Source organism: Corylus avellana, chromosome ca4 (genome assembly GCF_901000735.1).
Source record: "Corylus avellana chromosome ca4, CavTom2PMs-1.0".
In the NCBI taxonomy this organism is placed as follows: domain Eukaryota; kingdom Viridiplantae; phylum Streptophyta; class Magnoliopsida; order Fagales; family Betulaceae; genus Corylus; species Corylus avellana.
Window position 1 is genome coordinate 22,480,003 of NC_081544.1, and position 27,268 is coordinate 22,507,270.

General features: G+C 36.5%; 3 protein-coding genes and 1 pseudogene across 4 annotated transcripts; all 4 read left to right on the forward strand.

Annotated features, from left to right (window-relative positions):
* The first annotated feature begins 1,435 nt into the window (after window positions 1–1,435).
* Window positions 1,436–3,160, forward strand: LOC132178231 (uncharacterized). Its single transcript, XM_059590680.1, has 2 exons — window positions 1,436–2,136; window positions 2,566–3,160. The coding sequence occupies exons 1-2, from the start codon at window positions 1,436–1,438 to the stop codon at window positions 3,158–3,160; spliced, it is 1,296 nt and encodes a 431-aa protein (XP_059446663.1).
* A 4,982-nt stretch (window positions 3,161–8,142) lies between these two features.
* Window positions 8,143–16,206, forward strand: LOC132177178 (2-alkenal reductase (NADP(+)-dependent)-like). Of its 2 annotated transcripts, none has more exons than XM_059589424.1 (5): window positions 8,143–8,290; window positions 12,807–12,984; window positions 13,188–13,354; window positions 13,746–13,828; window positions 15,606–16,206. In XM_059589424.1, exons 1-5 carry the CDS (start codon window positions 8,144–8,146, stop codon window positions 15,982–15,984), a joined length of 954 nt encoding a protein of 317 aa, XP_059445407.1. In that variant the 5' UTR covers window position 8,143; the 3' UTR covers window positions 15,985–16,206. The 2 variants fall into 2 exon arrangements, with proteins under 2 accessions (XP_059445407.1, XP_059445406.1); XM_059589423.1 differs by lacking the exon at window positions 8,143–8,290 and adding an exon at window positions 8,744–9,221.
* Window positions 16,207–17,697: 1,491 nt separating this feature from the next.
* On the forward strand, window positions 17,698–18,572 carry LOC132178232 (uncharacterized). Its single transcript, XM_059590681.1, has 2 exons — window positions 17,698–17,975; window positions 18,080–18,572. The coding sequence occupies exons 1-2, from the start codon at window positions 17,698–17,700 to the stop codon at window positions 18,570–18,572; spliced, it is 771 nt and encodes a 256-aa protein (XP_059446664.1).
* Window positions 18,573–22,427: 3,855 nt separating this feature from the next.
* LOC132178938 (2-alkenal reductase (NADP(+)-dependent)-like) lies at window positions 22,428–25,594 on the forward strand (annotated as a pseudogene).
* The last annotated feature ends 1,674 nt before the right edge of the window (window positions 25,595–27,268 follow it).

Consider the following 27,268-nt stretch of genomic DNA (forward strand, 5'->3'; position numbering starts at 1 on the left):
AAACAACTACGTACAAGAACCCATTCAAGAAGAAGAATGTGGAAGATTTTCTTACGTGTATGTTCATCATACACAATCTTGCTGCATTGGTCCGCTAGAATATCAATAGAGTAAAATAGAAGAAAAAGCAATCCTGCATTCAGAGATTTATTTATTTGTGACCCACCGACCAAACATGATTGCGTCGGTCACGAAATAACTATTGAATCCAATATCCATATAACACACACATTTGACCATAGAGTTAACTTGTACAGTAAGCTCATTACCGTTATCCTGCACATATTGGTGTACCATGTCATACGATGTAATTAGTCTTGCCCATCTTTTATATGCAAAATGTATTTCATTTTGCATGTAAAAGATGCAAAATATAATTCCACACCCTTGCATGTAGAAGATGCAATTATCTTGCTTAATCAACATACGCTTTCATAAAATATAGTTCATAGTATATCAAAATGTATTTTATGAGAGTTATAAAGATGAATGTTTGGTACACATAAAATAGTTGTGCAATGCGGGAAAAATAATAAGTATTCATGTGAGTTTGTACTCACCGAGCCGTATTGTTCCTCCACAAATTCCTTCAAATGTTCCACACCCTCGTAATCTGTGAGCTAAAACGAATCCTAGACCTAAACATGTTCAAAACAGAGTTCCTAACTAACAATCAAACATTTGATTAATAGAGAAGCCCGAACATTTGGCCTCAACCTCAAACGTTCGGTCATACGGGTCAAACGTTTGATTCTGGGGCAGAGAAGAGATGAGATCTCTTTCCTCCTCTCAGTCAGAGAGACCAATGGCAGCTAGGTTAGGAAAGGCATAAAGAAGGAAAATAGAGAAAAAGGCTTATATGTGTTAAGCGTAAATTTCCTGCATGTGAGAAAGTAAATTTTTTATATTTTTCCCTAAAAAAAAGGTTCAATGCCGCAAGATATTCAATTAGTTTTAGGTCCATCTGCAAATGATAAAAATTAGAACGACTAGTGAAAGAGATGAGCTTAGTTTTGTGGATTACAAGAGCATTAACCGCGTCTATACAATTTGCATTCTAGTCAATAGAGAGGAGTTTTACCTGCAGCTCTACAAACATGAGATCAAATTCATTTACAATACACAGCATTTTTATGCCTGGACATATATCATCTAGAATGAAAATCATAAAGCTTTTTTTTTTTTTTTTTTAATGTAAAAAAAAAAAAAGGTTCTGTATGGCTTGATGGGGGAAGATCATCCTTCATTCTTCTATTTTTCACACTGCATTCACAAGAAACGCAACCAAAATCATTCAAACCACAAGAACCAAATAGTTAACACACTACCCAAAGGAAGATACACTCGCTCTCTCCCTGAGCTCCTCTAGAACCTGAGTTCTTTCCTCTCTACTTCTTTCCTTTTCCTTCTCTAATCTCTTCTCCTTTCCTTTGTTATGGATTTCTCATCTCAAAACATAGACTCCCTTATAGCACAAACAGCTGCTCTAACATGGGAGGACCCTTCCTCTCAGCTAGAAACTCTCCCCTCTGAACTTGTTAATGATGAACTTCTACCTTTGGTAGGACAAGTCATTTCCCAAAAAACTCAAAACAATCAATCTGTTAATGCAGCCCTGACCAAAGCCTGGTTCTTTGCCATTCCTTTCTCGTTTGCTGTCCTTGGCCCAAACACATATCTGTTCAAATTTTCTAAGAAGGACCACATTTCCAGAATTCTCAATCAAGTCTGGAATGTTAATGGGTTCTTGTTAGCTTTACAAACTTGGTCCCCCACAGCTACTCTAGGTGAACTCTCCTTAAAAGAAGTTCCTTTCTGGATCCAAGTTCATGGTCTCCCTCTACACAACTTGTCTATCAAAAATGCCATTGCTATTGGGAAAGGACTGGGTCACCTTGTGAAAGTTGAAGATGCTAGTGGAGTTGATACCCCTTTTCGCAGCTATCTAAGGCTTCTTGTTGATGTGGATATAAGTAAGCCTCTAAATCCAGGGTTTCTCTTCACCAGGAATGATGGAACTTCCACCTGGATCAGTCTGAAATACGAAAGATTGGATGTCTATTGCACCGAATGTGGAAAGATTGGCCATAAACATTTCTCATGCCTATCCCCTCAAGCTGCCAGAGTTCCTTCCAGGTACCAAATCTCTCTCAAAGTTAACATTTTTTCTAACCTGCCTTCTTTAAATACGACTCATCATGAAGAAAAACACCATACTTCGTCTTCCCCCCTCAGAATTGATCCCACTCAGCCATGCATGCCAAGCACTCAACCCCATGCAAACCAGCTAGATATCCGCCTGACACCTCAACAACCCTCTCTCATATCCCATACCCCTAGATCTGTTACTTCCCTTACACAAGACACTCCCTCTCAAAATATCCCTAGTCTAATCCCTCCTACTGCCACAAGATTGGACAACCCTCTTGAGAAAACATTAAATGCCTTATCCTTGTCTCAGAAACCTACTCAACTATTTTCTTCTAAACTTTCTCATCACTCAACTAACAAGTTAGTCTCCAACCACTCTTTGGACTCTAACTTGATGGATATCTCCCAATATAGGCCCACCAATATCCTCTCACATGACCCAGCTCAAACTGCCCAACTCAAGCCCATTTCTTCTGAATATTTAAACACAATCCACTCACCAGACCCAGCTAAAACTTCTCAACACAAGCCCATTTCTCCTGACAATTTAAACACAACGGCTTCTATCAATATCCCTTCTTCCTCTTCTGTTCCCACCAAATCCAGCCACACTTCAACCCAATACAAAAGGAAATCTCCCTACAATATTCGTCCCCCCAAAAAACCCACCTTACCATCTCTAGAGAATTCTCATTCTCCCCCTCACTCTCCCCCATCAAGCCCTCCTTCTTCTCCCACTCATCAGATCAATAAGAAAAGAACTAGACTGTCAGATGTAGCCTTTCCCTCAAAAAAAAGTCCTGGTGCTTCCACTACTAATGTTGAACATCCTAACCAACCCCATTCTCAATCCCCTGTTTTCACCCCAGGTTCTTCTGAAAAGCTCCCAGCTCGATCTATTTTTAGAGCTGCTAGAAAAAGGAAAAACAAACTTGTTTCAGTAGTTGTGGCTGCTGAAGTTGACTCTGTGAAAAAGGGGGGCTTTGTTAAGCCTCCCCAGCACCAATGAAAATTATATCCTGGAACTGCAGGGGCCTCTCTCGGCCTGCTGCAGTTCGAAGTTTGAGGATGTTGATCCGGGATCAATCTCCTGATGTTCTTTTCCTCTCTGAAACTAAATCTCCTCCTCCCCAAATCTCTGCTACTTTGAACAGGCTTGGTTTTTTTCACATGACTCAAGTTGCTCCCTCTGGTTCTAGTGGTGGTTTGGTTCTCTCTTGGCGTCCTGGAGTGGACCTTGAATGTTTTGTTTCAAACAAGAACAACATTTCAGCTTGGTGCTTTTCTGATCCTCCTAATTCTCCTTGGATTCTCTCTTGTGTGTATGGTCCTCTTGATAGAAGGGACAGATTGGCTTTTTGGGACTCTTTTGCCTCTGTTGGTAATCTTTTTGAAGCCTCTTGGCTTTGTATAGGAGACTTAAACTCAATTTTGGATCAATCTGAGAAGCTTGGTGGGAGACCTGTGGCAAGCTCTTCCCACTGCCCTTTTAGAAGCTTCATTGAACGTTTTGGAATGATTGATTTAGGATTTGCTGGAAATCCTTTTACTTGGTGCAATAATAGACAAGGCTTGGATACTATTAAAGAAAGGTTGGATAGAGGTTTGGCTTCTCCAAATTGGGTTCATCTTCACCCTGAATACTTCCTACTACATCTCCCTGCTCTAAACTCTGACCATAACCCCATTTCTCTTAATACCAACTACTCTTCCTGCTTCTTGCCTAGGCCTTTTAGGTTTGAGGAATTTTGGACCAAAGACAGTTCTTGTGGTCAAATTATAGAAGCTGCTTGGCAGAAAATTGTTCCTGGAATCCTTGCCACTTGCCTTCCTAAGAAACTCAAAAACACCAAATCTGCCTTGCTAAAATGGAACTCTCAACATTTTGGTAATATTCATAAGAAGATTAAGGCCACTCTTCTTCTCTTAGACACAGTCCAACAATCCCCTCCCTCTCCCTCCTCTTTTGATAAGGAAATAAGTTTGAAGTTGGATTTGGAGAATCTCCTAAGCAAGGAAGAGATCCTATGGCGCTCAAAATCCAGAGAAAGTTGGTTGACTTGTAAGGACCTTAACACCAAGTATTTCCACACTTCCACTCTCATCAGAAGAAGATCTAATGCAGTGAACTTTCTCAAGTTGGGTCCAGGAAATTGGGTTTCCTCTAGAGCTGAAATTGGTGGACATTTCACAGCTCACTTCTCCAATCTGTTCACTTCTTCAAACTCTCCCATTGAGGCTGAAATGCTGGACTTATTCTCTCCTATTATCACTGAGGAGGAGAATGTTACCTTATGCTCCATTCCTTCTGAGGAAGAGGTTTTCGAAGCTTTAGCAAGTCTTGGCTCTACCAAAGCCCCTGGACCAGATGGTTTTACTGCTCTATTCTACAAGAAATACTGGTGTCATGTCAAAGTGGATGTTCTGAATTGCATTTGGAATTTCTTTAAGAACAATTTTTTGATGAGGGATCAGAATCATACTTTTCTAGCTTTGGTTCCTAAACTTAGTGGCTCTCACACTGCTCACCAATTCAGACCTATAAGCCTTTGCAACATTGTCTACAAGATCATTTCTAAAATCCTGGCTAACAGATTGAAAATCTTTCTTCCTAGAATAATATCTCCTCTTCAATCAGCTTTTGTTCCAAAGAGGAATATTCAAGACAACACGATCCTGTCCCATGAGCTTCTTCATTCTTTCAAATCCAAGAGAGGCAAAGGGGGTTACATGTTCCTCAAGATGGACATGGAGAAGGCTTTTGATAGAATGGAATGGACTTTTCTCTTGTCTATAATGGAAAAACTGGGGTTCAGCCCCATTTGGATCTCCTGGGTCAGAATCTGCATCTCCTCTTCCTCCTTCTCTATTTTGCTGAATGGTAGTCCTTTTGGTTTATTCTCCCCTGAGAGAGGGTTGAGACAAGGAGACCCCCTCTCTCCTTTTCTTTTTATTCTGGGTTCTGAAGTCTTCTCTAGACTTATGTTCAAAGAGGAAAAGAATGGTTTTCTTAAAGGCCTTCGGATAGCAAGGAACTGCACTGCTATTCATCATCTTTTATTTGCTGATGACTTACTCATTTTTGGGAAAGCTACTGTGTCTGAAGCTACTTGCATCAAATCTTGTCTGGATAAGTATTGTAGATGGTCTGGTCAGTCCATCAATGCTGCAAAATCCTCCACTCGTTTCAGTAAAAACACCAATCCCTGCACTTCAGAAGCTATCTCCAATATTATTCCTTACCCCTCCAACCCTTCTAGCTCTCTTTATCTTGGTTTACCAATTCTGATGGGGAACTCAAAGAAAAGAGCCTTTCAAGGTTTTATTGACAAGGTTCTTGGAAGAGTTGAAGGTTGGAGAGCCAAAACTTTATCTCAAGCTGGCAGATTAGTTCTCATTAAGTCAGTTGCTGCTGCACTTCCCTCTTATGCCATGAGCACTTTCTTGCTTCCTAAAAGCTTTTGCTCTGATCTTGATAAGATTTTCAAAAAATTTTGGTGGGGTTTCCCAGCAAAAAAGTCTAAAAACCTGACTTTGAAGGCTTGGGACTCTATTTGCCTTCCAAAGGTTTTAGGTGGTTTAGGCATCAGGAAAATGAGAGAAGTTAACTTGGCTCTTATCTCCAAGTTAGGCTGGAAACTTCACTCTAATGCAGATTCTTTATTGGTTTCTCACTTGCGAGGTAAGTATCTTCACTCTAGCTCTTTTCTCTCCCCCTCATCCATTTCTTCCTCATCATGGTTATGGAAAGGCATCCTGAAAACTCGTTCTTTTATCTCCAAAGGTGCTTGTAACAGAATCCATAGCTCCTCCTCTCTCCCTATTTGGAGCTCCTCTTGGATTCCAACCATTCCATCTTTCATTCCTTCCCCCTCTCCTCTTTTGCTTAGGCCCCTTCCCAATCTTCTAGTTTCTGATCTTTTCTGTCATGATCCCTCTTCCACTGCTTATTCTTGGAACTATCCTCTTCTCCACTCTCTTTTTGATTCTGTTAGTATTAAGGAAATTGTTAAAATCAACTTTTCCTCTCCCTCTTCTGATAAGCTTCTCTGGACCCCCTCTGCTAATGGCTGTTTTTCAACTAAATCTGCATATAATCTCATCAGTAGCCAGAGATTTTCTACTGAAAACTCCCCTCTTTCTCCAGCTCAATGGAAGCTTCTCTGGAATCTCAATCTTAATGATAGATTGAAACTTTTCCTTTGGAAAATTGCTTGGGATATTGTCCCCTCCAAGATTAGGTTAAACTCTGTTTTCCCCATTCCCCCTACTACCTTAGTTTGCCCCTTATGCAATGTAGAAGAGGACTCCCTCTCTCACCTCTTCTTCAGTTGCTTTTTTGCTAGAATATCTTGGAGATCCTCTCATTGGCCTCTAGACTCGTTGAAATGGTCCTCTCTCAGCCTCTCTGAATGGATCAAAGGTATTTTAACTCCTCATACATCTTTTGGCATTCCTCTTGCAGACTCACATTTGTTCCAGATTTATGCTGCTGTTTTTTGTGATCTGCTTTGGATTTCCAGAAACCAAGCTGTTCATAATGGTGTTTTCCCTGAAGCCTCCAAGCTGGCTGCAAACATCAACCGTGTCTCCTTGGAACATTTAGCAGCCTGGACTTCAAAGTCACATCCAATCAAAGAGCTATGGTCTCCTCCTCCTACAGATTACTTCAAGATAAATTTTGATACAGCCATCAGAGATAACTTCTCTACTCAAGCAGCTGTTTGCAGAGACTCCAAAGGCCAGATCATCAAAATCCTCTCCCAAGTTAGGCCCACTTGTAGTCCTTCGTATGGAGAAGCTCAAGCAGCCCTCTTGGCTGGTTCCCTGGCAGCTTCCATGCACCTTGATAAGTTCATTCTAGAAGGGGACTCCTCTATTGTTATTTTATCTTTACAGAATCCATCTAATGTATTGGATTGGCATCTTGAACATGTAATCTCTGAAACCTTATCTATTTTTTCAGCCTCCTGTATTTGGAAGGCCAGAAAAGTTAACAGAAGTGCGAACTTCTGCGTCCATCATGTGGCATATAGGGCCGCGGCAAGAGTTTTCTCGGGCTGCATTCCCTCCTTATTCTCTCCTCCCCTCTCTATTACCTTATGTAGTGGAAAAGATCCACCCCCTTCTTGTCCCTCTTTGTGAGGGTTTGTGTTCTGTTGGCTCTTTTCTATAAAGTGGTTTGTTACAAAAAAAAAAAAATAATGAAAATTTTGTTTTCAAGGCCAAAAACCAAGAATTTCACAAATAGTAACAAGAATTTTCAAGTAGATCGTCACTGCTAAGTACTGACAATGGCAACAGCCTAAACATTGATGACATTCACTGCAGTTATCTTCAGGTGTCACGATCCTATACTTCATTGAACCAGGGATGACTGCATCTCAATTGGCCCTTCTACCATCGACTTGGGGATTGAGAACATTGCATCTGGAATGTGACGTTTAGCACTAAAAAAATAAAAAAATGAAAAAAGGAAAAATGGTCTTTGTGACCCGTGGATCTCGGCCAGAGACCCACTGTGGGTCAGTAGACCCACGCTAGGTCACGGCCGTGACTCAGCCGTGGGTCAGGTTCTCTTTTTTTTTATTCTTTTTTTTTTTAAAAAAAATTTAAAATTTAAATTTAAAATTAAATTTATTTGTTTATTTGAAATTAAGGGTATATTTGAAATTTTATAAAAAAGTCAGGAATATAAACGTTATTTTATCAGTTTTAATGTTTAAAATCTGATAGAAGAGATAATTAATTGATTGAAATTGGAAGTTCATGAGTGTAAATTGAGAGTTTTTGAATTTTGGGAGGTCACCTCAAAATTTGCAGTAATTCAGGGGTCTAATATAAAATTTTCCGTTCTCATTATACCATATTAATAACTTTTTACCTTTATGTAAATTAAAAAAATTACTAAAAAATAAAAATTTTCCACTTTTTATATAAAACATTCGTCCTTTATTTCACTTCAGCGGCTTGTTTTCCGACAGAGTCGGACATGGAGGTGAGCACTACAACGGTGAAGCTGACTCTTCCGGATGGGTGCAATGGGATATTGGTGAAGAACCTTTGTGATCCCTACATGCGTATCCGGATGGAAAGAATTGAGGGTCCTAACCTTTTTTCTTCCTTCACACCTGCCTCTGTAAGCACTACTCTCTCTCTCTCTGTGTCTCTGACCTGAGCTTTCTTGCTTTTATTTTTGATAATTGTGGGTAAATACTGAGGCTGAGTGGTTTGTAAAAACCTACCTTTATATGCTATTAAATGAAAATGAACAGTATAGTCAAATTCATTATAAGTTGTAAGCATTAGTTAATTAAGATCACACAACCATGAGAGATATAGAATTTTGCCTTATGAAATTTAATTATTTAACAGCTCAAATTCTTTTTAATACATAGAATATTTGATTTAAATATGATGAATTGATGGAATTAGATGGGAACTTATAACTTCTGACTTTTATTCCATTGATAGTAAAAACTTAAAGCTAATAGGAATTAACAATGATCCTCTTGTAAAGGAGAATTTTATAAGTGGAGACATTCACCTCATAGACGCACCATGTTAGGCATTAGTTCAAAAACCAAGAATTTCACAAACAGTAACAAGAATTTCCAAGTGGATCGTCACTGCTGAGTGCTGAGTGCTGACTTCCCCCTCACAGCCCAACTATTACATCATCAGTGACATATAATGTGACGCAAATTTCACGTAAGCAGGAACAAAAGCACTGGGATCCGTGTGCTACACAATCCCACCCCTTGCCCCACACCTTCCCATTGAAAGATTCGAAACACAGGCAGAAACAGTGAAGGAGGGTTAGCTTAGCTATGGCGAGCGTTAATGGAGAGGAAGTAGTGAGCAACAAGCAGGTGATATTCAGGGACTATGTCAATGGTTTTCCAAAGGAATCGGACATGTACGTCACCACTAGTACCATTAAATTGAAGGTCCCCGAAGGTTCCAATGCTGTTCTCGTGAAAAACCTCTACTTGTCCTGCGACCCCGTCATGCGAATTCGGATGCTACGAGTCACTGTTAGCGGATTCACTTCTTACAACCCTGGCTCTGTGAGTATCGCTGTTTGGTTCCCGAGAAAATTGTATGGGGGAAATGGGGTTCTGAAATTGATGCTCGTAACTCGTTGATCACTTGTTTCAAGTGGGTTTTTTTTTTTTTTTTTCAAATTTGGAGATCCATAGTGATTATAACATAGCAAGATGACACTTTGATATTTTCTGTTCTTTCCTTTATCCTCTGTATTTTTCTTGGTTGAGGGTGGGGCTTTTGGAAATTGACACTCAAAATTGTTTTTGATGATTCATGACAGAACAAAGTTTAAATTTTTGGACATGGGAATTGAAATTAGAAGATTGAATTGAAAATGGGTTTTCACAAAAAACAAAATCTTGGTGGGTAGTCGAGGGGTTTTTGGAATAGCTTATGTAATCTCAATCGACATTATTTTTATTGTTTCTTTTGCTTCTTGGGGTGGAGTGAATGACTGTTAGAATATTTTAAAATATTATCATTGATTCCTTATTTTACTTGGTCGCCTTATCTTGTATATCACATCCTAATTCTTCTCTATAAATATATTACAATGTAATACAGTTTCATATAAAGTAGCCCTAATTCTGCTCTTCTCACTCTGCTTCCGTTCTCTCTCACTATTTTTTTTTGTTCAAGTTTTATAAACCGACCACTATACCCCTTTACACTTCTGCATTAAACAAGCAGAAACCAGATTTTGAAACAAGCTTCAAAATCTAAACTCAAAGAAACTCTTTACATCAAAACAAATCAAACTATACCAGTCTATTAGGGTCAATACCCTATCTATAACAAATGCCAACATTACCTTTAGTCTTCCTAAATTTACCTTTGCCCATTAGACGAACTTTCACCTCCCATTTAATTTTCTGCATAAGCTGATCTTCAGACAGTGGATGATTGTCATACTTCAGAGCATTTCTATTTCAACATGGATGATAGACCGCAGAGCCAAGTGCAAGTCTACAAGTGTAAGCTTTAAACGCTCTTTTTTTTCACTGCAACAACCCTTCATCAACAACATCCTCTCAGCAAATTGGGGGGGTCCTCAACAGTACACAAAGACATAATATTCCTCCATATTCTGCCAGTATAACTACAACAAAAAAAACAAAAGATCTCTAACTTTAACAACATGCCTACAAAAAACTCACTTAACATCCCCTTGAAAGCCCCGCTTCAACAATCTAACACCCGTTGTTAAAGCATTCTTCATAGCTAACCAAAGGATAAAAGCATGTTTTGGGATCTTTCGAGGGAACCAAATAAGTTGCTACCATTCTACAGTACTCTGTTTCTTCTCTCAAGGCATCCCAAGTATCATAACTAGACAATTTACCTGTTTTAGAAACAACCCAAACTGGGGTATCACTCTCACCCAAATCCACCATAGAGAGGAGCTGACGTTGTATCACCACAAGGTCTTCACTGAGACCCAAAACCAATTACCATCCCAAAGAACAGTAGAAAACTTAGCATTAATATTGCTATTTGCATCATAAATCACTCGATAACCAAATCTGTCATACAAAGCACCCTCCAGATGCCACCAATCAGCCCACAAATGGATAGTGACCATTCCCAACTTCAAATTTCAGAAACTTCTGAGCTTCAAGCCTCAACTTCAATAGCTTCCTCCAACTCCAAGTACAAGATTGAGGAACTTTAAGTCGAAAGGAATGAGGGAATTGAAGAACTTGGAGAGTTCTATCTGTTAAAGTAATGATTAAGTGATTAAATTTACTTCTTCCTATAAACTTAAGTTTTTAGGACAATTTGTAATTTAACATGGTATCAGAGCCTATCACAGGACGAATGGGGCCCACACTACTAGATTGCCTGTGGACAAGACCTTGGGCATGTTTATAAGGAATTGACAACCCTCTCTTATTGAATTGGGTTTATGAGATGAGTTAGGCTCACAAACTTTTTCAAAGTAATGATTAAGTGATTAAATTTACCTTTTCCTATAAGCTTAAGCTTTTAGGACAATTGATAATTTAACACTATCAATTATGAGGGTTTCAGTCGTGGCAAAGGCAAGAGGGTGTAGGTATTTTGTGTCGGGGATTTGGGTTTGTTTTGTGAGTTTTTGTCGGGTTTTTGGGCTCTCTTTGTCTTTTTTGTTTTTGTTCTTTTGGTGTCCTTGTGTATACTTTCGGTATACTTAGGTGCGCCTTACACTTTTTAATAAAGTTGCTTGATTACCAATAAAAAAAAAAAAGATTGAGGAACTTCCTGTATCCTCAGCTCTACTGATAGCCACATACTCATGAAGAGTCTCCTTTTCTTTAAGGAGACAATCAGCATCCCCAACTGAAGATATTACCTCTTGCTGAGGTTTTTGAAGTCTCATACGTGCTTGGAAAGCTTTAAGCTTAAGATTGCCAAGAGTATCCAGATTCTGCTTCTTCAAAATCCTCTAGCTGCCTTCAGCCTAGTGTACAACCTGTACATAGGATGACCATCCTCCCCCAAACTCCATCCCTCCCTAACCCACTACAAAAAGCAATCATGATCCACCCAGAAGCTAAAAAATTTAAAAGGGTTAGGGTGAAAGCTCTTTATCTTACCTATAGACACGCTAGCATAGCAATGATCTGAAACACCCCCCTCAACAAATTCAACCATAGTCTGCCCATACAACCCCATCCACTTATCATTGTCCAAAATTCTATCAAGCTTTTTGGCAACAAAAGCCTAACCAACTTGCTTGTTTGTCCAAGTGAAAAGACTCCTACAAAAACTAAGATCTTTCACTTCAATCTCATTCAAACAAGACTTGAACTCATGCTCATACGTAGACAATCTATCTTTCCCCATTTTTCCTTTTCATTTAATACTACATTAAAATCACCACCCAAAAGCCAAGGACTATTTACAGCCAGCAACTTAACATCTTGAAGTTTCCCCCATAAGGTCTTCTCTCCACACCCTTATTAACTCCATAAACAAATGACTGAACCCATTGCAAGTCCTCCTTCACAGCTTTAATCCGTCAACTCGCCTCTTGCTCACTTTTACTCAACACTTTAACCTCCAAATCATCGTTATTCCAGCAAACCCAAATACGACCTAACTTGCTATATTCATAATTTTTAATAATATCCCAACCCGGCATCACATCTTTATTTTTCCCAACCTTAGCAATCCTAACTCTAGTTTCTAATAAGCAAATAAGGGAAATTTTAAAACTTCCTAATCAAATTCCTCACTTCTCTCTGCTTAAGGAGGTCATTAAGACCCCGCACATTCCGAACATCAAGCTTCATAAGGTGGGTGAGAAACCCCTCACCATAAACCCTCTTCCCCTACTTTAGTTTTCTCCTTATCCACCTTAGAAGAAAGAGATTCATCACCGAAAGCCTCCTCAATAAACTGCTGAATATTCCTTATCTCTCACTTCATATATTATATATTTCTTCAGCCTTGAATGAAACAAATGCTTGAACAGGGTTAAACTGAAAATTGATCTAATATTTTGTAAGATTGGAAAGGTTACTGGGAGAACATTTTATATGCTGTGTGCTTGCTCTTTTAAAATTGATTTTGTGTGCATTTTGAGCTTGCAATTGTGATCTTCTCCTGCTGGAAACTCGCAGCCATTAACTGGGTATGCAGTGGCTAAAGTTTTGGATTCTGGGCACCCAGACTTTAAGGCAGGTGACTTAGTTTGGGGGCCTTCTGGATGGGAAGAGTACAGCCTAATCACGGCAACTGAAAGCCTGCATAAGATCCAGCACACTGATGTACCCCTTTCCTACTATACTGGACTTCTTGGTACGTTGTTTGCTCATTCAATGAAGTTTTGATTGATTTGAGATTTAGAAGAAGATGATTATGCTACATTCCCTTTTGAGCTGCATGTCTCCAGGAGTAGTTTCATTGGTTTAAGATTTTGTGCTCGTGTGAGCATCAAGTTGAATTCCCTCTGTTAATCTGTGCCAATATATATATACACACACTTTTTTCTTTTCAAATAGGTATGCCTGGTATGACTGCTTATGCTGGTTTCTATGAAGTTTGTTCTCCTAAGAAAGGAGAATATGTCTTCATTTCTGCGGCATCTGGCGCAGTTGGTCAGCTTGTAGGACAATTCGCCAAAATGTTGGGTTGTTATGTTGTAGGAAGTGCTGGGAGTAAAGAAAAGGTATATTTCAATTTGCATATCTACTTCTCTGTGGCTTCTATCTAAATGTGTTCCACAATCGTTTTTAATGTAGATTTCATGGAACTATAGCAGACCCTAATTCCCATATTTGTCACCTGCTGTACGGTTTTGCTTTTGTGGACCCAAATTATGGCAGCCATGTATCCCAGATTCTCTCTGGAAATCAGGAAAGATGAATCATAAGGACATGTTGAATAGGCGGTGATCAATTTTCTTTAAAACAATTCCAGAAAAGTTCAGATAGGATGTAATCTTTTTTCTTCCCCCTCCCCGGTTTCTCTTTGTCTTCTTCTGTGATTGTGGAGTTGACCTGGCATGATAAATGGACCAGTCACATGAAAAAAGCTCATCTTCTTCTGTGGTAAATTAGGTTGATCTATTGACGAATAAGTTTGGTTTTGACAATGCTTTCAACTATAAGGAAGAGCATGACTTGGATGCAGCCTTGAAAAGGTCAGTATGTCATTTGCATAAAAGGAACCTAAAATTTTGCTCTAAAGCTTGAAGCATTTACAGATTCCTTTGTAGATTAAGTTTGGCCTGAGCTTGATGCAACATTTGAACAAACTGGATGGGGCCATTACTTGACACCACATTTATTATCATAAATGACTGCAAAAATAAATGGCTTATTGAAAGTCCTAAGGCCTGCCAGTAGCTTATAGGTTGGTTTATACTGGGAGTAGTTGGTCCTTAATCTTTAACAGTCCTATTTATAATGATGGAATCAAAATTTGTTGGTCCTTAATCTTTATTAGTCCTATTCATAATGATGGTATCAAAATTTTTGATCTTAAATGACTTATTTTTTAACCTGTGTGACACATATGACTTTGCTCATATAAGTTATAATGTTATATTTCTTTTGGTCCTTAATCTTTAATTGTCCTATTTATAATGATGGAATCAAAATTTGTCGGTCCTTAAATCTTTATTAGTCCTATTCATAATGATGGAATCAAAATTTTTTATTCTTAACTGACTTATTTTTTAACCTGTTTGACCCAGATGACTTTGCTCTTATAGTTTTATATTGGTAGTTGGTCCTTAATCTTTAGTAGTCCTATTCGTAATGATGGAATCAAAGTCTTTTGATTCTTAAATGACTTATTTTTTAACCTGTTTGACACAGATGACTTTGCTCTTATAATGTTAGATTGGTAGTTGGTCGTTAATCTTTAATAGTCCTATTCATAATGATTGAATCAAAATCTTTTGATACTTAAATGACTTATTTTTTAACCTGTTTGACACAGATGACTTTTCTCTTATAATGTTAGATTGGTTGTTGGTCTTTCATCTTTAATAGTCCCATAATGATGGAATCAAGTTTTTTGATTCTTAAGGATATAAATGACTTATTTTAACCTGTTTGACACAGATTAGTTTGCTCGTTGGGCATGGGTTTCTTTATGGTGCATATAAATTTGGTTTTAGTAGGTGGATATGACATATAGTGGCAAACATGTAGAAAATTATTTAATAAAGAAAGGAAAGAGCTAATGGTCTTTGGATTATATGAATCTCATCCTCAATAATTAAGGGGTGGAGTGTGGAGCACAAATTCAACTTTGTATCACAGCAGAAGTTGTTTGCATGTCACAAAACAAATACGGAAAAAAAGAAGGAAAAATCTACTTTACCTCCCGAACTATCACCCGTTTTACAATTATGCCTCTAAACTTTAAAAAGTGACATTAAGGCCCCATATACTACCATTGCGTGTCAAATTAGACACTTTTGCATTTTTGTTCTCAAAATACCCTTGAAGTTATTAATAAATAAAATTAAAAATATATAAAAGTAACCATTTAAAAAAAAAAAAAAAATTAAAGGGGCTAATGCGTAAAGGGCCACCCCTTTTTGGTGTATTTAATTTATTTTTTAATAATTTTAATTTTTTCAAATGGTTATTTTTTGATAAATTTAAGTGTATTTTGGAGAAAAAAATGCAAAAGTATCTAATTTGACATGTGATTGTTGTATGGGTGGTCATAATATCACTTTTTAAAGTTTGAAAGTGTAAGTGCAAAATGAGTTATAGTTCAGGAATTAAAGTGTATTTTCCTGAAGAAATCATTTTATGGACTCAATATCAGATTTTTATGTTCGATAATAAAAACTCTCAATATCCTAAATTGTTTCCCCATCCAGTAGAGCCTGTAGGAATATAATTTCATTCGTATTTTGATATTTGAAACATACCTTATTGGGTTCTATTCATCATCAGGTACTTCCCAGAAGGCATTGACATTTACTTTGAGAATGTTGGGGGCAAAACACTTGATGCAGTGCTTCTAAATATGAGAGTCCATGGCCGCATTGCTGTTTGTGGAATGATCTCACAGTACAATCTTGATCCGCCTGAAGGCGTGAAAAATTTGATGTGTCTCATATACAACCGAATCCACATGAAAGGATTTACGGTTCGTGATTACGTTCATCTCCATCCCAAGTTCTTAGACACTGTGCTGCCTTACATCAAAGAAGGGAAGATAGTGTATGTGGAAGACATAGCTGAAGGCCTTGAGAGTGCACCAGCTGCCCTGGTTGGGCTTTTTAGTGGTCGCAATGTCGGAAAACAAGTCGTTTTAGTTGCTCGCAAATAATTTAGGCCTGTCTTATATACCTGTATGTGCTGTTGTTGGGAGTTTGTCTAGTACTAGTGTGTGCAGTATCTTCCTGTGGTTGTTTGCAGAACATGTATTTGAGGGTTGGGAGCCTTGGGGCCAAATGACCTTTTGGAGTGCAAAACTTGTAGGAAATACAGAATGAGTGTATGCTCTGAAAATGATGGAAATAAAGAGAATTTGTCTTGTGGCAGTGATCAATGCATTGGTGTCTTTGTGCATTTACCTTTTGTGTTTACCTTTGCAACTGATGGAAGGACATTGGCATTGCCTTTACTCTTGTCATTAAGGGATAATTAGCATTATTAAGGTTATCCGGCATCTACAAGTTTATATATATATTTTTAATAGTTTTTTTAGGGTTTTGTTTTTCTAATTATTTTATATTTGTAGGACATGTGGTTTTGTTATGCGGCGACACGCGGCAATCCATTACTTTGGGCTGACAGAATGTGGCGAAGATATTCATCAGTTGGTCTTTTTTTCATAAGTTAGATACCACATGTGATATGATTTGAAACTTAAGTGAAATAAAAAATAATAATAATAATAATAAAAAAAAAACCATAAGTACTTAAATGATAATTAACCAAAAAAAAAAAAAATTAGTCCCTTTTGTTTCATCGTTGATAATTGTTGAAGCTGACAAGTTTGTTGACAATTAGTTGAAATGGACAACGACAATTGGACTGACAAGAAGTTATATATTCTGCTGACAACAATCCAAATCCGCAAAAAAAAAAAAAAAAAACGAACGACCTTAACAGCAGCTCATCAACAGATTATTCTTTCTTATATTGCATATGTGTATATAAGTTAGTTTAGTTTGTTATATCAGCTAGTTAGTTATGTAAGTTGGAACCGTTATGTTGTTAGTATATACTCTGTTATTTGAGTTGTAAAACAGAGTATATAAACTCATGTATCACTTTGTATTTTGGCAAGTTAATGAGATCAGTTTTATCTTCAATTTCTTTCTTTCTTTACAATTTGATATGGTATCAAAGCTTTTCACTTTGTGAAAGTTCAGTTCATCAATGTCGATTCCAGTTTCCTCGATTCCTGAAGCCATTCCTATTTCTTCTTCCCATTCATTACATTTATCTCTCAATGATAATCCCTCCAGTCATTACTATCTGCATAATGGTGATAATCCAGGGCTATTGTTGGTTCCTCAACCATTAAATGGTGAGAATTATAACACTTGGAGCCAGAGACGGAGAGAGGGACGGGTTGGACATGATTACAAAATAAGGAAAAAAAAATTATAAGTAAAAAAAAAAAAAAAAAACCCCAAAATAAGGAAAAAAAAAATTATAAGTTAAAAAAATAATAAAAAAAAGTAAAAAAAGTAAAATTAAAGTTTTAATTTTAGTCATTTGGCCCCTTTCAAAAAAAAAAAAAAGAAAAAAAAAGGGCCCTATTTTTAATTTTTTTGGCCATATCCAATAAAATTTTTTGGCTCTCTTTTTAATTTTGTTGGCCCATACCCACTAATTTTTATTTTTATTTTTAGCCCTTACTTTCAAATGTTCATTTTTTTTTGCCTTTACAGTAGTCTTTAGTTCATAAAAAACAACCAAAATAATTTTTTTTAATAAAAAAATTCTAAAGAACCGAAAAAAAAATTTTGGCTGGCCCCCTTCCATAAAATTTCCTAGCTCCGTCCCTGCTTGGAGCCGATCCATGACCATGGCTCTCTCTATGAAGAACAAGTTGCAGTTTGTTGATGGAACTCTTCCTCACTCATCCACTCTCAATGAATCTGAGTTTAGAGCCTGGAAGAGTTGCAATGATACAATATCTTCATGGATTGTTAACACTGTATCGAAGGACATTGCTACCAGTATAATCTACATCAACAATTGCCAGGATATGTGGCTGAGTCTGAAGGAAAGATTCTCACAGAAAAACGGACCACAAGCCTTTCAACTTCAGAAAGCTATCTCCAGCTTATCGCAGGATAGCATGTCTGTAAGCTCTTACTTTACTCGTCTCAAATCCTCTGTGATGAATTCAGCAACTATAAGTCTTTTTCTCCATGTACTTGTGTTCCTGCATGTTCTTGTGGTAGCTTGAAATCTGTCCAAACATTTTTTGATCAACAGTACGTTTTCCAATTTTTAATGGGGCTCAATGAGTCTTTTGCTCACATCAGAGGTCAAATCCTCTTGATGGATCCACTTCCTCCAATTAATAAAGTGTTTTCACTAGTTGTTCAAGAAGAAAGTCAAAGACAAATCTTCATAGGATCCATGACTTCAAACCCTGCAGACTTGATAACCAAATCTGTCCCCACACAGCAGAATAGGTTTCCTAAGCAGATGACTCGAAGGGATAAACCAGTCTGTACTCATTGTGGCATTTCTGGACATACCATTGATAAATGTTACAAGTTACATGGCTTCCCCCCTGGATTCAAATTCACAAAGAGGCCTTATTTTTCCCCAAGCTCAAGTGTAAACTATGCTGCTCAGACTCATGGAAAACATTTTTCTGCAACTCCACAAGTTCCTCAGCTGCCAATTACAGTAGAACAGTGTCAAAGGCTTTTGGAATTCTTGTAGACAAATCCTCATCAAGCTTCCGCCAATCAAGTAGGTTCTTTACCTGCTCCTCAAGACCACCTTTTCTCTCAGGTTTCAGGTAACACTCATGCTTTCAGTATTCAGCACTCTGTTTTTCATTCAAACCTCAACTTACCTAAACTCAAACCAAATTCGACAGATACTCCTTGGATCATTGATACAGGAGCTACTGATCACATGGTTAATTGTGTTTCTTTGTTTACAACAATTACATATACTATATCCACATCTGTCAAACTACCTAATGGTGACTTAGTTCCTGTTACACACATAGGCACGGTTAGAATTTCAGATCATTTCATCTTGACCAATGTCTTATGTGTACCATCTTTTTCATGCAATCTCCTTTCTGTAACAAAGCTCATCAAACATCTTGGTTGCTGCCTCATTTTTATTAACTCTTATTGTTTCATACAGAATCTAATCACTTGGAAAACGATTGGAGTGGGTGAGGAAAAAGAAGGGTTGTTCCATTTGATTCAACCTGCAAGCAAGCTTTCTGCAAACCAGGGTGTTAATTATGCTATTCTCAAAACTTCTTCAACAGACATATGGCATTTTAGGTTAGGTCATTTGTCTAATTCTAGAATAAACATGTTGCACAATTCAGTTCCTTTCATTTCTGTTGATTCAAATACAGTCTGTAATATTTGTCCCTTGGCAAAACAGAAAAAGCTTCATTTTCCTATTAGTAATAAAACTTCAAAGGCTCCTTTTGATCTTATTCATGTTGACATTTGGGGTCCCTTTTCTCAGCAATCCACAAATCGATCACATTATTTTCTTACTATTGTGGATGACTTTAGTAGATATACTTGGGTTCATCTTATGCATCAAAAGTCCCAAGCTAGAGTTTTTATTCAATCTTTCTTCAAACTTGTAGCAACTCAGTTTAATCTCAAGATAAAAATCTTGAGATCAGATAATGGTGCAGAATTTCACATGGAAAATTTTTTATCTTCTCAAGGAACTCTACATCAACTCAGTTGTGTAGCGACACCTCAACAAAATTCCATTGTTGAAAGAAAACACCAACATTTACTCAATGTTGCTAGGGCTTTAAGGTTTCAATCTCATTTACCTCTTTCTTTTTGGGCAGATTGTGTTTTAACAGCAGCTCATCTAATCAACAGAATTCCATCTCCTTTGTTGTCTAATAAATCTCCATTTGAATTGTTGTTTTCTGAGCTTCCTTCTTATTCTCATCTAAAAGTCTTTGGTTGTCTAGCTTTTGCCTCCACCTTATCTCGAGATAGACACAAATTCCATCCTAGAGCTACTGCATGTGTTTTTCTAGGTTACCCTCATGGTATGAAAGGATATAAACTTTTAAACATTCATACCGATTCTGTTTTTGTATCTAGAAATGTGGTCTTTCATGAACATGTTTTTCCTTTTGCATCAAAAGAATTTTCTTTCCATTCAGATGTTCAATCAAATGATGCAATCAATAATTCTCCTTGGTTCAATAATCTTCCCTATATTAGTGATGATACTTGTCACCATTCAATCTCCTATTGCAGAAGATCAGTTGCATGATGATCACTCCACTCATGACATAGTTTCTCATGATTCTCATGATCATCATCTATCTTCTCCCAACATTAATCATCAATCAGATTCTATAGCAGAATCATCTATCATCCCCACCAAAACTCTTAGGAAATCAAGCCGCACCAGGCAAGCTCCTAACTACTTGCAGAATTATCATTGCCAACTTGCTTCTTCCAATACCACTTCATCTGATTCTATGGTTGGATTTTTTGATGACACTATAATTGATAATGATAATGCAAGTATCCCATATTCCCTTTCTTCTGTTTTGACCTATGACCATCTTTCCCCTTCCCAAAAAGCATTCAGTTTATCTCTTATTTTCCACAAAGAACCAAAATTTTTTCATCAAGCTGTCAAGTTACTTGAATGGCGTGAAGCTATGCAGGCAGAACTTGATGCTTTGCAAGCAAACAATACATGGGTGTTAACCTCTCTACCCCTTGGTAAGAAAGCTATTGGTTGCAAGTGGGGGTATAAAACCAAGCTCAAGGCTAATGGCAGTATAGAGAGACACAAGGCTAGGTTAGTGGCAAAAGGGTATACTTAGAGTGAGGGTTTAGATTATCATGAAACATTTTCCCTTGTTGCCAAACTTACTACTGTTAGATGTCTTTTAGCTATTGCAGCAGCTAACAATTGGTTCCTTCACCAATTGGATGTCAACAATGCCTTTCTCCATGGAGATCTTGATGAAGAGGTGTATATGACTGTTCCACCTAGTTTTTCCATCAAGGGGGAGTCACAGGTGTGTAGATTGACAAAATCTCTATATGGTTTGAAGTAGGCCTCTCGTCAGTGGTTTTCTAAGTTCTCCAATACACTGGTTGCTCAAGGCTTCATTCAGTCTAAAGCTGATTATAGTCTTTTCACTAGAAATGAGGGTTCAGTTTTTATTGCCCTTTTGGTTTATGTAGATGATATTGTCTTGGCTAGTAACAACTCTGCAGCCATCAACCAGTTTACTTCTTCTCTCAATGAGAAATTTAAACTTAAAGACTTTGGGGAAGTTGAAGTTTTTTCTTGGCTTAGGTGTAGCTAGATCAGATAAAGGAATCTCTTTATCTCAAAGGAAGTATGCATTGGAGATCCTTGAAGATTTTGGTTTATTGGCTTCTAAACCATCCAAATTTCCTATGGAACAGAACCTCAAAATTTCTAAGGATGCTGGTTCCTTATTGGCAGATTCAACTAGCTACAGATGTCTCATTGGCAGATTGATTTATCTTACAATCGCACGTCCTGATTTAGCTTATGTGGTTCATACCCTCAGTCAGTTCATGGATCAACCCCGGCAACCTCATTTAGATGCTGCTCAAAGGGTGTTAAGGTACCTAAAGGCTTCTCCTGGTCAAGGGTTATTCTTTCCTTCTTCGTCAGATTTTTAGGTAAAAGCTTTTTGTGATGCTGATTGGGCTGGCTGCTTGGACACTCGAAGGTCTATCACTGGTTATTGTATTTTTATTGGTGATGCTTTAGTCTCATGGAAGTCCAAGAAACAATAGACGGTTTCCAGATCATCTGCTGAGTCTGAGTAGGGCTATGGCATCCACTTGCTGTGAGGTTACCTGGTTATTCAGCTTACTCAAGGATTTACAAGTTCTTCATCCACAGCCTGCAGCTCTTTTCTGTGACAGCAAGGCTGCAATTCATATTGCAGCTAATCCAGTGTACCATGAACGCACCAAGCACATAGAAATCGACTGTCACCTTGTCAGGGAAAAGATTCAACAAAGTGTTATACATACTTTGCATGTTTCTTCTGCTGCCAACTTAGCTGATATATTTACCAAACCTCTTGGTTTTGCACAATTTAGTGCTTTGCTGTCCAAGATGAACATACTCAATATTTTTCATCTTGAGGGAGAGTAACAGCAGCTCATCATCTCATCATCAACAGATTATTCTTTCTTATATTGCATACGTGTATATAAGTTATTTAATTTGTTATATCAGCTAGTTAGTTATGTAAGTTGGAACCGTTATGTTGTTAGTATATACTCTGTTATTTGAGTTGTAAAACAGAGTATATAAACTCATATATCACTTTGTATTTTAGCAAGTTAATGAGATCAGTTTTATCTTCAATTTCTTTCTTTCTTAACAATTTGATAGACCTCCCAAAAAAATAATATTCTTCATTGTTAAATCGTACAAGATACAAATGATTAGACAAAAAAAATAGTATAGAAAAACTCCACTGGCTATATATATATACCTCTCCAAGACACAGGCACAAAGACAGAGAGACAGAAAGATCGACAAGAGTTTAGAGTTGCAATGGCGATTGTTAACGGAGAGGAAGGTGTGAGCAACAAGCAGGTGATACTGAGGGAGTATGTCAGTGGTTATCCAAACGAATCGGACATGTACGTCACCACTGGTACGGTTAAATTGAAGGTCCCTGAAGGTTCCAATGCTGTTCTCGTGAAGAACCTCTACTTGTCCTGCGATCCCTACATGCGAAACCGCAAGAAACCAGCCACTGAAAGCTACATCGGCTCCTACACGCAGGGTTCGGTCTGTGCATTCTCTGACCCCTTATTTTGATTTTTATCTTTTGGAATTATTATTATTATTATTTGTTTTTTTAAATTTTTGTGATTGATACAATTTATGAACTTGATTTTGAAACTTGGCGCGCAGCCCATTGATGGACATGGGGTGGGTAAAGTTTTGGCTTCTGCGCATCCAAACTTCAAGAAAGGAGACTTGGTATGGGGAGTAACCGGGTGGGAAGAATATAGTCTCATTACACAAACTGATTATCTGTTTAAGATTGAACACACAGATGTGCCTCTCTCCTACTACACTGGAATTCTTGGTAATTAATTAAGCTTAGTGCTTCTGATTCTGTTTTGTTCTTGTCTGGCTGTCGTAAAACAGGAGATGTTGGAAATAATTAATTAGCACCATCTTTTGATATATATATATACACAAGTGATGCCGTATGCAATGGTATAATATAAATCTAACATATTCATTATATATATGTAGGTATGCCTGGTATGACTGCTTATGGTGGTTTCTATGAAGTTTGTTCTCCTAAGAAAGGAGAATATGTCTTCATTTCAGCAGCTTCTGGTGCAGTTGGTCAGCTTGTTGGACAGTTTGCAAAATTGTTGGGTTGTTTTGTTGTTGGAAGTGCTGGAAGTAAAGAGAAGGTATACCTTTCTAGTGGGATAGATACTTTATGTTATCTAGCCCTACTTTATTTGATGGCTGTCATCTTGAGGTATTATTTAGGGTAATTACCTTTTTTCCCTCATGAATTACCACGTTCTGCCAATATGCTCTCATGAACTACCATGTTCACCACCCGACCACATCAAAATATCATTTACTTACCAAAAACCTCATTTCGTTGGTCAACCTCGTTAAATTGGATGGAATATTCTCTTTTAAACGTTAAATCTCATTAAAAGACAGAAATACCCGACCCCAAATAAAAAATTAAAACAAAAAATATAAATATATAAAACTTAAAAAAAAAAACTTATAAATTAATTTTTTTTTTTAAATAGGGGTGGTGCTTGGCCAACCCCCAACCAGATCTAGGGTGGCTTGCTGGCCACCCCCTCCCCCAATGGGGTGGCTGCCGGTTGCATCCACCCCTTTATTATTTTATTTTTTTAAGTAATTCATAAATTTTTTAGTTTATATATTTATATTTTTAATATATTTATTTATTTTTTAATTAAGAATGACACGTATATATCATCATTCTATTGGTGATGATGTGATACACTAATGGAATCTGTCAAATATTTTGACGGAATTTGATTATAGGGACAAAATTGTTATTTTGGCCTATCCTGATAATCTTTGAATTATTTATTTATTTATTTTATATCACAAGGATGTATTTGTAATATTTTAGGCCAATCACATGGACTGATTTTGCATTTATATATATTTTTTAGTTTAAGTCTTTTTTAACTGTTTTCTTTTTTTATTTTTTTTTTATTTTAATTTTTTATATTGACTTTTTATTTTTATAAATTAATTTATAAGTGTTTTTTAATTTTATATATTTAAATTTTTTGTTTTAATATTTATTTAGCTTTTTGAATTTTGAATTTTGAATTTTGAATTTTGAATTTTTTTTTTTATTGAAACTGGTACTAATATATATATATATATATTTTAATTTTTTTTTTTAAATTTTAAGGGTATTATCATAAATTTTTATTTATAAAGTTATGGTTTGGGTCATTTCAATTTTTTTAACGAGGTTAATTGACCCAAGGGGGTTTTTGGTATGTAATGAATGTAATAGTTCATGGAAGCATATTGACTAAGCGTGGTAATTCATGGGAGAAAAAAGTAATTAACTCTAACAACAATGGTCAAACTTAGGCTGCATGTTGATATTTTCATTAACTATTGTTTCTTCTTTGTGATTGTGGAGTGGACCTAGTGGGATAAATGTACGGAAAAGTTTTCTTCCAAACTGGGTTAGAGGAATTTTCTTCAACTTAGTCTATAAAAGTAATGTGTCACTTTTTTTAATAACATGTGAGATTCACATAAGTTTTTAATAAAATTTATTCAAACTTTGTCCATGCTATTAAAAAAACATGTGCGTTTTACATGTTCAATGGATACATGTCATTTTTATAAACCAGGTTAAAGGAAATTCTTTCAATCCAGTTTGGAGAAAAACTTTGTCCTAAATGTACCATTCACTTAAAGAACTCAGTTTGGAGGAAAATTTTGTCCTTTTAATAGACACATGTCAAGAAATTCCTCTAACCCAGTTTAAAGGAAAACTTTATCCTTTTTGGACTTATTAATAAACTCATATTCCCTCCTATAAAAACCAGGTTGATCTTTTGAAGAATAAGTTTGGTTTTGACGAAGCTTTCAACTATAAGGAGAGCCTGACTTGGATGCAGCTTTGAAAAGGTCAGTTTTAATTAAATTTGCTCTAAATTAAGTTTGTGAGTAATAATATTAACAAACTGGATGGGGCAATTGCTTGACTCTTATATATATTATCAAAGTTTGTGGGAATATTGATTTGATCTTTGAAACACACATTATTTGTTTCTGTTGATAACCACAGGTATTTCCCAGAAGGCATTGACATTTACTTTGAGAATGTTGGGGGTAAAACACTTGATGCAGTGCTCCTAAACATGAGAGCCCATGGCCGCATTTCTGTATGTGGAATGATCTCACAGTACAATCTTGATGAGCTTGAAGGCGTCAAAAATTTGGTGCTTATCATAGCCAAGCGAATCCATATGCAAGGATTTATAGCCTTTGATTACTATCACCTCTATCCCAAGTTCTTGGACACTGTGCTATCTGGCATCAGAGAGGGGAAGATTGTTTATGTGGAAGACATTGCTGAAGGCCTTGAGAATGGCCCAGCTGCCCTGGTTGGACTTTTCAGTGGTCATAATGTTGGAAAACAAGTTGTCTTGGTTGCTCGCGAATAACTTGTCTGTCTTTGAAGAGAAAATTACAGTTTACCTCTTAAAGTTGACAGTATTTTTTAATTTGAACACTAAAGTTTTAATTTTTGCAATCTACTCCTAAAGTTTCAATTTTTTGCAATTTAGCCAATTGTATCCAAAACTTCTCATATTGCCCATAATTTTTAATTTTTATAAAAAATTTTAAAAAAAATTCAGGGTGGCCGTAGCGACCCCTTTGGCCATCTGGCCATTTCTGCATCCCCAAATTTGTTTTGTTTTTTGTTTGTTTTTTTTTTTCCATAAAAAAAAAGAAGAAAAAATTAGGGGCAATATGAGAATTTTGGAATAATATTCGTCGAATTGAAAAAAATTAAAACTTTGTGAGGGTGAATTGTAAAAATTGAAATTTTAGTGTTCAAATTGAAAAATACTGTCAACTTTAAGAAGATGAACAATAATTTTTCCGTCTTTTAAATTTGCACTTGTTCGTGTTTTAAATTTGCACTTTTTTCGTGGTGTAGTTGGCAGAATGATCAGTTACTTGTTGGTGCTACTGTTTTCCTACTGTTGTGGTCTGCGGCCAAATGATTACTGGAGTTCAAAATGTATATGGAATATACATTAATAAATCCCAAGTTATTTACAATAATTTAAAAACATTCCAGAATCTGTAGCAACCAAAAACCTTCTTCAATCTTGATCTGGTAAGCGTAAACGCCAAAAAATGGTTTCTCTCACTAGACTCTAGTATATACTATAGTATATGAAGTTATAACTTCATATGACTAATTCATATATGAAGTTATACAAAACGGATGAATATTGTGTTCATTTATGAGATAGAGTGCAGACTGATTCGATTATTCAACTATATATAACTCTTGGCCACTTTTCATTATTTAGTTTAAAAAGTATTTTTAATATTTAAAAAGTCGTGTCAAATAAAAGTTGACATATTTGGTAAAAAAAATTTAGAAATACTTATTTTTATTTTTTTTACTCTAAAAATGACAAAAATGTACTTTTGACAAAGGTATAAAAATAAAATTTTTTTGACTTAAAAGCTCAATTTATCCAACGCAATCTTAAACCGACTCTAAATCCAATAGGAAACTTATTTTTTAAAGAGTACAGATAAGAACCAATAACACAGTAAACAGTGAAAGCACAAGAATTTTTTCTGTGCTTCCTTTTTTTTAAAAAAAAGAAAGAAAGAGAGTAGAGAATAGTCGGTGCATGTACAAGGCAACAATCCAAACCCGAAGATTCTGTATGGCATTTTGATCTCATCAACCCAATAATCTTCTTTCCAAGAGTCAAGACCGATTTGGTGCAGGTTTTGTACAAAAATTATAATATGTTAACCGACCAAATTTAATTTTAAGGTTTTATTTCTTAAATAGGAGAGAATAAAATATTAAACTTAATGTTAAAAAAATTAGGGGTAATTACTTTTTACTTCTATGAACTACAGCGCCTTAATATTTTTCTCCCATGAACTACTAACTATGACACCTGACCCCATCAAATTATCCCTTAATATTTTTCTTCCATGAACTACCAACTATGACACCTGACCCCATTAAACTATCATCTTATGATAAAAAATATAATTCCGCTAATCAAATGTGTTAAAATTGACGATCAACGATCATGTACAAGTCCTGTACTATTTTAAATTTTTTTCTATTATTT

Coding starts and splice junctions, on each gene's coding strand:
- LOC132178231 (XM_059590680.1), top strand. CDS start 1,436: ATGGATTTCTCATCTCAAAACATAGACTCCCTTATAGCACAAACAGCT. Junction 2,137..2,565: donor GCTGCCAGAGTTCCTTCCAG/GTACCAAATCTC, acceptor CTCCCAATATAG/GCCCACCAATATCCTCTCAC.
- LOC132177178 (XM_059589423.1), top strand. CDS start 8,982: ATGGCGAGCGTTAATGGAGAGGAAGTAGTGAGCAACAAGCAGGTGATA. Junction 13,355..13,745: donor GTGCTGGGAGTAAAGAAAAG/GTATATTTCAAT, acceptor GTGGTAAATTAG/GTTGATCTATTGACGAATAA. Junction 13,829..15,605: donor TTGGATGCAGCCTTGAAAAG/GTCAGTATGTCA, acceptor ATTCATCATCAG/GTACTTCCCAGAAGGCATTG.
- LOC132178232 (XM_059590681.1), top strand. CDS start 17,698: ATGGCTCTCTCTATGAAGAACAAGTTGCAGTTTGTTGATGGAACTCTT. Junction 17,976..18,079: donor AGCTTATCGCAGGATAGCAT/GTCTGTAAGCTC, acceptor TTCTTGTGGTAG/CTTGAAATCTGTCCAAACAT.